Source organism: Eschrichtius robustus, chromosome 3, assembly GCF_028021215.1.
Source record: "Eschrichtius robustus isolate mEscRob2 chromosome 3, mEscRob2.pri, whole genome shotgun sequence".
Lineage (NCBI taxonomy): Eukaryota > Metazoa > Chordata > Mammalia > Artiodactyla > Eschrichtiidae > Eschrichtius > Eschrichtius robustus.
In genome coordinates, this window is record NC_090826.1 from 20866596 (window position 1) to 20878764 (window position 12169).

A 12169-nucleotide genomic window follows, 5' to 3' on the forward strand; every position below is an offset into this window, starting at 1 on the left:
CAGCGAGCTTGCACCTCACCTGCCCTGCGCCCAAGTCCAAATGCAGAGGCCCTTCCCCTTCGAATCCCCTTGCAGGGACACGACCCAGAACCTGCCATCTTCACCCTCCCTTTAGTTGCATTTGCTTACCTGTCCCTGGGAGTTTGGGAATGACGGTCCCAGAGGACCCACCCACCCCCACCGCCTCCCAGACCCTGGACATCCCCAGTTGCAGAGGCTCAGAGAGCCCCCCACTCCACTGCCTCGGTGTCCTCAGAATGACAGATTCAGAGAGAAGCCCCCCCCCCAGCCTATAGGGGTTCCCAGCCTCACAGCCATCCTCCTGTCTTCACGTCTCCAACCACTGGGGGCTGAAAAAGATGAAGAGGCCACTGTCCATTTCTTCCCTGCCTACCCATGGGCTGGGAAGGCAGGAAGGACAAACAGCTGTTCCAACCACTCCTACCCCTCCTGGGTTTGGGCTGGTGGAATTGGGAGCTGAAGAGTAGGAAGGGAACTCTGGAGAAGCCCCCAAGGGACTTGACCATCTCTGCCTCTTCCTGGAGGACGTTGGCCAAGGGGACAAGTGTCTACTAGATTGAAAGACTATGTCCTGCCCTCTCTGAGCTGGGTTAGGGACCAAGACCCCCTGTTCTGGCTTCTTGGGGGCCAAACCTTTAGGACTTGAGACCAGAGTTAGGGGAAATTGAGAGGAGCCGGGCGGGCAATGCCCTTTGAGGTGTGGCTCCCACTTGCCTTTCCCACCCCGCCCACTGAGTCCCCACCGCACTGCACTTCCAAGTTTCCACCCCTGGACTTGTCTGCATCCCTGTGCCACCCTCTAGCCTGGCTGACTCCTTCTCATCCTCCACATCTCAGCTGAGGGTTCCCTCCTCCGAGCAGTGTTCCCTGCCCTGTGCCCCTAAATGGTTTAGGTTCCTCCCCTGTGCATCCCTCCACTTCCATTCTTACCCAGTCACCGAGTGTATCACCCTTCCCAGGGGGATCCTCCACTGGACTGTGAGTTGCTTGAGGGCGGGGACCAAGGGGCTTGGTTCATATTTGTGTCCCCGTAGCCCAGTGCCAAACCTGGCTCAGAGCAGGATCTGAGAGCACATCATCTGGGGTGACTGCACACAAGACCACGCTCAGCGGTTAGCCTGCTCCCAGTGTTCCCTCTGGTGGCAGACGGAGGCCTTACCTGGGCCCCAGAACTGGAGCTGGGAGGGAAGAAGCCCACCTGAGTGCAGGCTAGTAAGAAGGCAGGTGAACAAATCCTCACTCCCACCCCCAAATATCAAGGTGCACAGAGATGAGGATACCTGGGAGCATATTATAAAACAGTTTATGTTACAACAAAAAAACCTATAAAAACATTTCATCCCAGGGAGAGCTTCCAGGGCTGGGGGGTGGGGGGAAGTTCAAAGCACATGGACAGTCCAGATCTGGGATGCCCTGTCCTTGGCCAGCTCCCACAGCACCGCGTGGTCCCGGTCGTAGCCCTGGCCACCTGGGGGAGGGGGTAAGAGACGGGGAGATGGTCAGAGAGAGCTGGGGACTCTGCTGCCTGCAGGGCCCTTCTCCCACACACATGCCCAACTTACCCTTCACATCTAGGATCCGGCCTTCAAACATCTGGCTGCAGATGTGGCCTGATTCGTTGATGCTCCACGTCTGGCGGGGCAGACGGCTCTCAGCCCACAGCACTACCTTGGAGCCTGTGCTGGGGGTGCCAATCACCTGCAGGCTCATGGTGGGGGCCACCTGAGGCCCCAGGAGGTCGTCAGGCACTGGCCCTCCCCACAGAGACTCCACCAAACCCAAGACACCATTGACACACCCAGCTTTGAATCCTGGCTGTTACGGACTGTGACTCTGGGCAAATCTCCTAATCCTAAACCAGTAGCTCTGGTTTCCTTGGGGATGGCTGTTGTGAGGGTTCAATGTGAGAAACCATAAAAGGGCTGGAAAAATATGCGCTCCTCCGGGAAGCCTTCCATGACTGACTCCTGAAGCACAGGCTTTAGCAGCAGACAAGCTTCCACATACTTACTGGCTATGTGACTTTCAGCCAGTTACTTAACTTCTCTGTGCTCTCGTTTCCTCACCTATAAAATGGGAAGTATAATAGGACTTGCCCCCTAGTGCCCTCTAGGGATTACATGAGGCACTCACGTGAAGAAACCTGCAAGGTGCCTCCCTCCAATGCCACCTTCTCGGGAAGGGCTCCCCTTGTCAGAGCTACTGATACTTCCTATTTTCCTTTCTTAATGTATTTTTCCTCTATTGCACTTTTCAACACCTAAGGTACTAAGATATTTTACTCATTTGTTTCTTTCTCTCCCCACTAGGATGCAAGCTTCAGGAGGGCAGGAGTTGTTTCTGTCTTCTCACTGTTATATTCCCAGCACCTAGAACAGGGCCTGGCACATAGCAGGTGCTCAGGAAATGTTTGTGGAGTGGATCTATCATTATTAATAGGATCCAAATCTGTCACAGGATATCAGAGCTGAGTGGTCCCTTAGAAGCATCTGGTTCAACGCTCTTGTTTTGCAGACGGGAGACAGACCCAGAGAAGAGCCCGAAGTGCCCAGGGGTACACAGCCTGCATTCTCCACCTCCACCCGGGTCCTGGTGTCTGTGTATCTCTCTGTTTCTCTGGCCCAAGGCTGGGTCCTGTTCCTGACTGGGAACAGGCTGGGACTCCCAAAGGTAGGCTTGTGAGGGTCTGGGGCCCTGGTGACCCTGTCCCAGTCCCTAAACTGGTACCTGGTTCTTCAGCAGCCCATCCTCGTAGTACCAGATACAGCTGCCTCCAGCTTGGGGCTCAGAGACCACCACGCGGCCCGCCTTCATGTCCTCCACGTGGTCCGGCACTGCCAGGAATCCCCCCAGTGCCGCATTCCAGAGGTGGAAATAAGCCCGGCGCTGGTGAGTGGGGGGAGCTGAGAGTCAGGGGTCTCTGGGCAGGGATGCTCCCACTTGGGCCCCCAATGCCCTCAACTCTGGACCCTCCAGTATCCCAAGCTCCCAAGCTCTCCCTCCTGCCCCAAACCATCCTCAACCCTGCTTCTAAGCCACTCCTTCTTTCTCACACATATGCCAGGGGCACATACGTAGTGCACACGCACACAGTTCCATGTCTGTAGAGATACACACAGAAACACTGGCAGATGCACCCAAGATCCACATGGTTGTACAGGAGTGCCGCAGGCACAAACACATGGATACACCTCGACATGTACACTCACACTATTTGCCCCCCCAGCCGACTCCACGCCAGGCACTTATGTTTGCCAAAAGTTTGGATGTGTATGGGAATACAGATGTGCACATACACTTACAGAGAGAAATGCATGCACTACCCATGCTGAAGAGGTACCACAGCAGGGCGGACACTGGGCTGTCAGACATCAGACCTGGCTCGGCCACAAATCACCTGGGGATCTCGGATGGTGGTGACAGTAATAATAGTAATAATAATAATCACGGCTAACATTTGTTGAGTGCCTAACCATTCAAGCACTGTTCTAAGGGCTTTACATCATTATTATCTTCAATCCTCTAAACAACTCTATCATACATAGCACCCCCATTTTAAAGATGAGGAAACTGAGGCCCATGGAGGTAAAATACTTGTGAAGATTGCAGAGCAAATTCTTGTCCACTTCTCTGGGCCTTTATTTCCCCATCTGTAAAATGTGAAGGTTGGAGATTATCTCCAAGATTCCTTCTAGCAATGATGTTATAAGAGTCTGAAATAGGGACCACACAAGTTTCCTCACACAAAGACACACACTTTCAACGGTGTCACAAGTACAGGCACGTGCAGTCATAAATATACTCTCACAGATGTACAGGGTGAGGGGATGACAAACATCCCCCCACAGATCACCTCCAGAGGACACATTGATACAAGTGACATCACAGACACAGAAACGCCCTCAGATGGGCATGCGCGCGCACGCACACACACTCACACACACACACACCCTCTGTGGCCATGCCTCCACATAAGTGCACATGCACATAAATGAGACACGTGTCCAGACATGCACTCATAGACATATGGAAACACAAGTACAGACACAGTGTTTCAAAGTGAGGTGTGCTTACCACTGGTGGGTGGTACATGAGATAATTTTCAGGCTTATGTGGATAAGCCTTGTTGTTAAAAATTAAATGGTAATGATTTATCACAATGTCTATTAAGGAAAAATCATACATACACATCAAACCCATGATCTTATGGACATTACTCCTTAGGATAGGATAAAGTAAAAAAAAAAAAAGTGAGTTGGTTTAGAGGAAAATATTAAGGAGACAATGGTTCAAAAGGAATGATAGTGTGACAAAAATTGTGACAAAAGTATACAAAGGCTGAGTTTGGGAAACACGGGAAACGCACAGACAGACAAACAGCCAGACAGACTGGCCCAGACGTGCTCAACCCGACATGCTACCTACCTGCTTGATGGGGTAGAGGGAGCCCACCCTCTGGGTCCCACTGTACGTCAGCCAGCTGGTGATCTCGCAGCTGCCCACCAGCCACTGGCGGCCCCGGAAGTCACTGTGCTGGCACAGCACCCAGCTGGGCCCAGCAAGTGCCACAGACACAGCGAGGAAGACAGACAGACAGACAGACAGGCAGGTAGAAGAGGAGGAGCAGCCGTCAGAACATTCTCTACCTCCTCCTCTCTCACGCCTGGACTCCTCTGCCTGGGGTTCAGGTCCCGGGAGGGGTTAGAGAGGCAGGCTGGGAGGGAGCTCTGGGATTTGCAGGGCAGGGGAGGGTCCTGGAGAGCACCTCGGGCTGGGGCCCAAGCCCTGAGGGCCAGTGACCCTTCTCAGCCTGCACTTCCCCCCTCTCCCTCCTGGCGTGGAGGGGAGTGCAGTAGAAGTGGGGGGAAGACCTGGAGGCCCCCTCCCTCCCTCCCTTACAGCCCCCGCAGCCCCGAGGCACACTCACACGCCCCCCTTGATCCGCAAGGACAGCACGTGGTTGTTGAAGCCCTCAGCTTGCAGGCTCCGCAGCTCCCCACCGAGCTTGATCTCCTTCCCCTCGAAGCACTCCAGGCCATACAGGAAAATGGATGGCTCTGAAAAGTGCTGCGGCCGGGGGCACGGAGAAGGGGTGAGGCCACGAGAGCCCCCGACTCAGCCCCTCTAGTTCCAGACACCCTGACTCCCAGAATGGTATTTCAGGCTCTCTTCCCTCCTGAGCTCCACCCCACAGGGCCCCTGACTCCTGGACACTGCCAGCTGGGTGTCCCCCAGATTCTCAGATGCAGCATGTGCCAGATGGAACCCCCATTGCCCCTCAAACCTCCTCCCCAGTAAATGGCACTTCTAAGATGAGTGACAAGAATAATATTGGTCATTATAGCAGTTCTCATGTATTCAGGGCTTACTACACGCCAGGTTCTGTGCTAAGTGCTTTACCTGATCTCATTATAACTTCTCAACAGCCCTATAAGCAGGTGCTATTATTATCCCCACTTAGAGGGAAACTGAGGCTGGAGAAGGTAAATCACTCGCTCAAGGCCCTAGGGCCAGGCTTCAGAACCAGGTCTGTTTGTCTTCAGAGCCCAGCATGTAGTTGTACGGAACCTGGCTCTGTCTATTACCAGCTGTGTGACCCGAAGCAAGTCACGTGACCTCTCTGTGCCTCAGTTTTCACGTCGGAAAAAGGGAGAAGATAATAGTTACATGGCTCATAGGGTTGTGGTGAGGACTAAATGCCTTAGTGCACGGGAAGCCTTTTAAACACTGCCCAGAGCAGTACAGGAAACACCAGCTGTTCTGCTTGTGCTGCTGCCACTGGCCACCCAGCCCACAACCAAGTCCTACAGACTCCAGGTCCTTCATCAGCCCACGTCACTCCTCTCCACATCTTCCTAGTCCAGGACATCATCATTTGTCCTGGATCACGGTAGCAGCAGCCCCACTGCCTTCCTCCCGCCCACCGTTCCCCCCACGCAGCAAAGCCATCTTGCCATTCCACTCCTCCCTGCCCAGAATCACCACCTCATCGGTCGCCCCTGCCCCCAGCCCACCCCTGAGTGCTAGCCCCTCCTGGCCCTGTCCCACCTCAGTTTCAGGACACAGCACTCTGAGCTGTAATCTTTCTGGGTTCCTTGAAGGCAGGGCTATGTCTGATATATTGCAGGGTTCCAGGACCTATCTCAGCAGGGGCTCAATAAATCCCTAGTAAGCTGACCTGGCTTTGAAGCCCTGGGGTCGAGGGGACCTGGGGTGGTTCTGAAGACTGGGTTTAAGCCCCAAAGCCCACTCAGCAGTGAGAAGAGGCTCTGTGTGTGGGCTCCCCCAGCAGCAACCCCTGCCTCAGGGGTGCCTGGAACCGGAGCGGGGCACTTACCAGGGGCACCTTCCGGAGAGAGCCCAGGACCGTGGAGGCCAGGCAGCCCATGGCTGTGAGAGTGGGGAACTCGCCCTCAGAGAGAATGTGCTGCTCGCCCTCAAAGTTCTTCTCATCAAACAGGATCCAGCTGGGGAAGGAAGGGGAAGAGTGGGGGGATGTGAGTAGATATTTGAGCCCACCCTCTCCTTGGCCTGCCCAGGTCCCCCTGAGATACAGCAGAGTGGATGCAGACTTGATGGGGATCCCCCGGTCCGGGGGAGGCCAAGGATAAACGGGCGTTGCAGCAGCAGGGACGAAGGTCAGACTTAAGAAAGGACTGAATGAAATCATACTGCCCTTCGGGGGAAATTTGGCAACATCAAGCAAAACTCCATGCACAATTACTCAGCAATCCCATTTCTCAGAATCTATCCCAAGGACACCCTTCAAAAACATGAAATGACACATACATAAGGCTATTGATTACACACTGTTTGCAGTGGCAGAGTGGGAGCAGCCAAATGTCCATCAGTTGGGGATTGGTTGAATAAACTAAGAATCTGGAGTGTAACATAGCAGTCAAAAAGAATGAGGAGGAGCTCTTAAAGGGATATAAAGTGATACAAACTGTTAAGTAAAAAAATCAAGGTGCATAACAGTGTTTACAGTATGCTTCCTTTTAAAAAAATTGAGATATAATTCACAAACCATAAAATTCACTCTTTTAAAGTGTACAGTTCAGTGGTCTTTAGTATATTTACCAGGTTGTAGTATGCTTTTTTTGTGTAAGAAAATGGAGGAGGAGGAAAACAAAACATATTTGGTTTCTATAATTATATGTAAATTTATATGAGTGCATATTTGCTTATATCTTCAAAAAGAAACAATGGATGAATAAACTAAACACACACACACACACACACACACACACACACTCACAAAAGATTACCTATAGGGGGAGGGAGTGGAAAAGGTAGCAGGGACAGGGATGAAAGCTATTGATTTTTTGAGTCTTGACTTTGGAAATACTATGGACTGAATGTTTGTATCTCCCCAGAATTCCAATGTTGAAGCCCTAACCTCCAATGTGATGGTCTTTGGGAGGTAATTAGGTTTAGATGAGGTCAAAAGGTTAGAGCCTCCATGATGGGATTAGTGTCCTTATAGGAAGAGGAAGAGCTCTCTTTCTCAGCCATGTGAGGACACAGCAAGAAGGCAGCCATCTGCCAGCCAGGAAGAGAGCCCTCACCAGGGAACCAAATCAACCAACACCTTGATCTTGGACTTCCAGCCTCCAGATCTCTGAGAAAATAAATTCCTGTTGTTTAAGCCACCCAATGTATGGTATTTTGTTATAGTAGCTCAAGCTGACTAAGACAGGAACACTACAAATATTTTATGTAATTAGGAAACAGAATTAAGTAAAAATGAGAAGTATTCATAAAAATTAAAATAAACAAAATAAATGAACCTAACTGTATATCAGGTTGGTGGCATAACTGCACAGAAAGAAGTATTATTTCAAATGTCTTAAAAACACAATAGTTTGAACTGTACATACCTAATGGGATGTAGGTGAATGTTCTGAGGACCAAAAGAACAACAGAGAGACCTCAAACAGCATTCACTGGTTTTTACTGTTAGTAATATCAGTATTATAATTTTGAAACACCTAGCGTGCAGATTTTGGTCTCCAACGAGCATTATGCATTAAAAGCAACCAGGATTCTTTGGGAAATGATTCCCGGTTTGAGGCAAAAAATGTACAAAATGATCCTGGAACCTCTTACTGTACCAGAAAAACAAGGAAGTTATAAAAAAAAAACCTATTGGGGTCATATAAAAAATACCCAGGAAGCAATTTGGAGGTGCTCCCATTTGCCAAGATGAAACAATTTGAGTACACAAAAGAATAGTGACTCCAAGGGACTGGAGCATTTCATATACATAAAAAACCCATGAGTTCATAACAGTACTTTAAAAAATCTTCATTGGTCAGCTCTGGAGGTTGCTAGGGCACCAATTCAGAAATTATTCTGAAAATTGATAGAAAGGGGGCAAACACTGATTCTTGGGAAAAGATCAAACTGCCTTTTTTGTATAAACTATTTCAGGTAAACAAATAGTTGAAAAGGTAAAGTTCTTCTTTATAGAAGTATTCCAGCCAATATATGTATAGGGAATAACAAAACTTAGAAAATCATTTTGTAACCTCTAAAGAAATAATGGGTCTAGGCAATTATCATCAATGGATGCTAAAAATCTTTAGGTGAAAGGTCAACGAGGAATCTTATAATGTAGGGATCTTAATATCATTAAAAATGGGACAGCTAGACATGTGCCTCCTGATGTGATGCAGTGGGAAGTACACATACCACCTCTAATAGTCTTCTTGCCAGCAAAACAAAACAAAACACCCTGGATCTCATCAGGCCTCTAGATCTAACTACCAGTTTACAGGAAGTATGGGGCACAGAGGAACAAAATTAAAACACCACCAGGAAGCAATCAGCTAAATACAGAAGATGGGAAACTTACAGGGCAAATTATTGGGTTCTTTAAACGAATAAATCGTATAAAATAAAAAGAAGGGAAAGGTACTGTTATACATTATAGATCAAATGGACCACATGCAATGTGTGGACCTTGTCTGGATCCTGAGAAAAACAAACCAATTTCACAAAGGCATTTTTTGAGATAACGGGAGGAATTCGAACATGGACTGGGTATTAGGTAATAAATTATTGTTAATTTACACTATACTGTCTACAGTTTTTACATTTTCTACTAAAACTTTATCTTGCTTTGTTTGCTTTAAGATTGAATGATTCGGGATAGAATAGCTAATCTCAAGGAAGCCAAAGGAAGGAAATCATTTGAAACAAAGACCTCTAATTACAGCCTCGATTTCCAAGCTGAGCTAAGCGCTTCTGAGCAGGTGCCCACCGCCCCCCTCCCGCCCCCGTCTCCCCTTCCCCACTTCCTCACCTGCCGCCGTGGACCCGGCAAGACTGGGGCTGGAAAGAGGGGGGAAGAGAGGTCTGGTCATCCTCAAAGGAGATGTGGTCGCCCAGGAAGTCCGGACCGGAGAAAAGCTGAATCTGGCGGCACAGACGGGAAGAGATGAGAGTGAAGGAGGGTGAGTGGGACAGAGAGAATGGGTAAGTGGGGGAGAGATTTGAAAAATGAGGGAAGAGGAGACATAGGCCCCCACCAGCTCCTTACCTTTGAGACAAAGTGCAGATTGTGCGCCCCGACCTGAAGGGAGGGACCGAAGTTTCGAGATTTAAGGAGTGTGCTAGCCCCCAGCCTCAGTTCCTCTGGTTTCAATATTCCCGACCCTTTTCGCAGGTCCCTCACCCTCCAGGTCCGTATTAGCCTCGCCCCTTCCAGGAGGCCCCGCCCCTTCCAGGAAGCCCCGCCCCCAGGCGCTCCAAGCCTGGTTGTTCCAGTCCCGCCCGCCTGCGGGGGGACGCCAAGCCCCTCCCCTCTGAGAGGCCCCGCTCCTGCGGCGGGCACACACCTGCAGGACCGGCTGCAGAGAGGCGAGGGCGCTGTTGCTCGAGCCCCAGTCGTCGCAGTTGCGGTACACGCCCTTCTCCAGCACGTACTGCTCCCCGGAGAAGCCCACCTCCTGATAGGCCACCCACCTGCAGGAAGGGCGGGGCGCGGGTTAGCATGGAGGAGCCAGTGCCTCTCCTGGAACACCCCGCCCCCCACCCGCCCCCGACCGGCCCAGCTCCCGGAGCTTCGGTCACTCACACGCCGCTGAGCACGTGGATGGCCTGCGTTCGGGGGCCGTGTCCCGCCAGCTCCACGTCCGGCAATGCCTCGCTCACCTCCACGCCATGCCCCTCAAAGTCCATGGTCTCAAACAGCACCACCGCCGGGTCCCCGAAGTCCTGGGCCCCAGGGACAGTCAGGTTTCTCCCGCCCACCGACGGAAACCCCTGGGAGTGCCCAGACCCCAAGGACGCAGTCCACCAAGGGACTTTGCGGTGAGGTGATCAGTGTGGGCTGGGGAAAGGCAGCAGGAGGGAGAGAGGCTAGACCTCAGGGAACACTTCCAGGTGCTCTAGAGAACAGGGAGAGGAGGCGCAAATTCTTCCCTCAACAAATTGTGCTGGGGTAAGTATGGCTGCGGCCAGAGGCAGAGGGATGTCCCAGTTGCTCTTGCTTACCGTCCGGATGACTCTCAGGGAGGTCAGCGCCTTGTTATAGCCTCCCCAATGTGACCAATCAGCGTATTCTCCCTCCTCCAGCAGATACTGGTGACCCCGGAAACCCTCCTTCTCGTAGCCCACCCAGCTGGGGGAAGGGGGAGGCAGACAAACAGACTCAGTCACAGGAAGCCCATGGATGTGTAAGAGAGCTGCCCCCACCCCTAGGCAGACCAGGTCACTTCCCATCCTGGAGGGTAGAGGCTACTGGGGAGGATGAGGGAGAAGGAAGGGTCCTGAGTCCTCACCAGCCCCCAAGAACTTGCAGGGACCCCACAGAGGCCAAGCTGGGGCTCTGGCTGTCCTCTGGCTGCTGCAGGTTGTAGATGTCTCGGCTCACTTCCCAGCTCTGGCCCTGAAAGCCTGGGGCCTCATACACTACAGCCTGCGGGGGGAGAGGGGCTGTGTGAGGTTGGTGGGGAGTGATCTGGACCCAGACCCACCCAGCCACCCCAGGATGACTCTATCCAGCATCAACCCAGAGCTAAGCCCTCCCATTCCCTCACTGAGCCCCAAGCCCTTACCTAACTCCTGTCTCTTCTCTGACCTCTGACCTGGTCCTTACACATCAAAAGCCAGTTCCCAGTTAGCCCATCGGGTTTCCACCCCGCCCCTCCCCAGCCCAGCCTCTAGCCCCCAGCTCCCACCTCTCCCACCTTCTAGTCCAGGCCGTGATAGCCACACACATACAAACACCCCACCCAAAGGTCCTCTTTGACCCTGAGGCCCAGATGCTTACCTTGGGCTCCCCTGGCTTCTCCACTCTTGGGCAGCCCTGCAGAGGAGACAGAGCTGAGACACCAGCCCAGAGGTGCGGGAAGACAGATGGGGCTGGTGACCTAGGGTTTACTTGTTCCTGGGGCCCCTAAAAATGGCCAACCCCATGTCCTCCCTCTCCCCCAACCCTTGGACTAATCCTCCCTCTCCTCCAATCCCATTCCCAGTAGGAGGTCCCAGGCCCTGCCTCTTCACCCAGACTACAGGACAAGGCTGCTTGGGACCACCTGCTCCTTACCAATCTCATGGGCTTCAGGGAGCCCACACTGGGGTCTGATGCACCCCAGGCCTCTGGGGTGGGGTACTCTCCAGGCTCCAGGATGCAGGGAGTGTCTTCAAAGAAGGGCTTGGGGTATAGAAGCCACCTGAGGGGAGGCAGAGAGGCAGCTGCACCCCAGACTCCCGGGAACACAGATTAGTGGATGGGGTGGAAGGGGTAGAGGGGGGAAAGAAGTTTTGGGGGAGAGGCCCCCATCAAGGGGACTCTGGAGGACATTTCAGGCCCCCATAATTTCCTGCAGCAGCCACTCCATTGATCTCCCCTTCTCTGACCTGGCCCTCTCTAATTGCACACAGCGGCTGAGAGTTCTTTCCAGCAGCTGGACCTGCTTAAAAACTCCTGGTAATTCCCCATTAGCCTCACAATACAGCCCAGCTGCACAAAGAGGCCTTTTGTCCTGTCCCCCTGCCTTCCTCCTGGACCTCACATCTCCCCACTTGCTGCTTTCTTTGGCCAGAGTGAACTTTCAAAGTCAGTCTCTCACTTCTGGGCCTTTGCAGGTGCTAGTATACTCTCTTCCCCATTCATTCTATTATCAAATATTTAGGGGCA

General features: G+C 52.1%; 1 protein-coding gene across 1 annotated transcript in view; it reads right to left on the reverse strand.

Annotated features, from left to right (window-relative positions):
• Positions 1 to 1384: 1384 nt before the first annotated feature.
• Positions 1385 to 12169, reverse strand: part of CRYBG2 (crystallin beta-gamma domain containing 2) — a 28353-nt gene continuing 17568 nt past the window's right edge. Inside the window, exons 9-22 of the mRNA XM_068537807.1 lie at positions 11576 to 11702; positions 11300 to 11335; positions 10809 to 10945; positions 10522 to 10648; positions 10103 to 10242; positions 9864 to 9990; positions 9566 to 9598; positions 9329 to 9441; positions 6359 to 6488; positions 4949 to 5088; positions 4447 to 4570; positions 2749 to 2907; positions 1584 to 1743; positions 1385 to 1489 (exon numbers count right to left, since the gene is read on the reverse strand). Of these exons, the coding sequence (XP_068393908.1) occupies positions 1401 to 1489; positions 1584 to 1743; positions 2749 to 2907; positions 4447 to 4570; positions 4949 to 5088; positions 6359 to 6488; positions 9329 to 9441; positions 9566 to 9598; positions 9864 to 9990; positions 10103 to 10242; positions 10522 to 10648; positions 10809 to 10945; positions 11300 to 11335; positions 11576 to 11702 (1642 nt within the window). The 3' untranslated portion in view covers positions 1385 to 1400. The remainder of the gene's footprint in view (positions 1490 to 1583; positions 1744 to 2748; positions 2908 to 4446; positions 4571 to 4948; positions 5089 to 6358; positions 6489 to 9328; positions 9442 to 9565; positions 9599 to 9863; positions 9991 to 10102; positions 10243 to 10521; positions 10649 to 10808; positions 10946 to 11299; positions 11336 to 11575; positions 11703 to 12169) is intronic.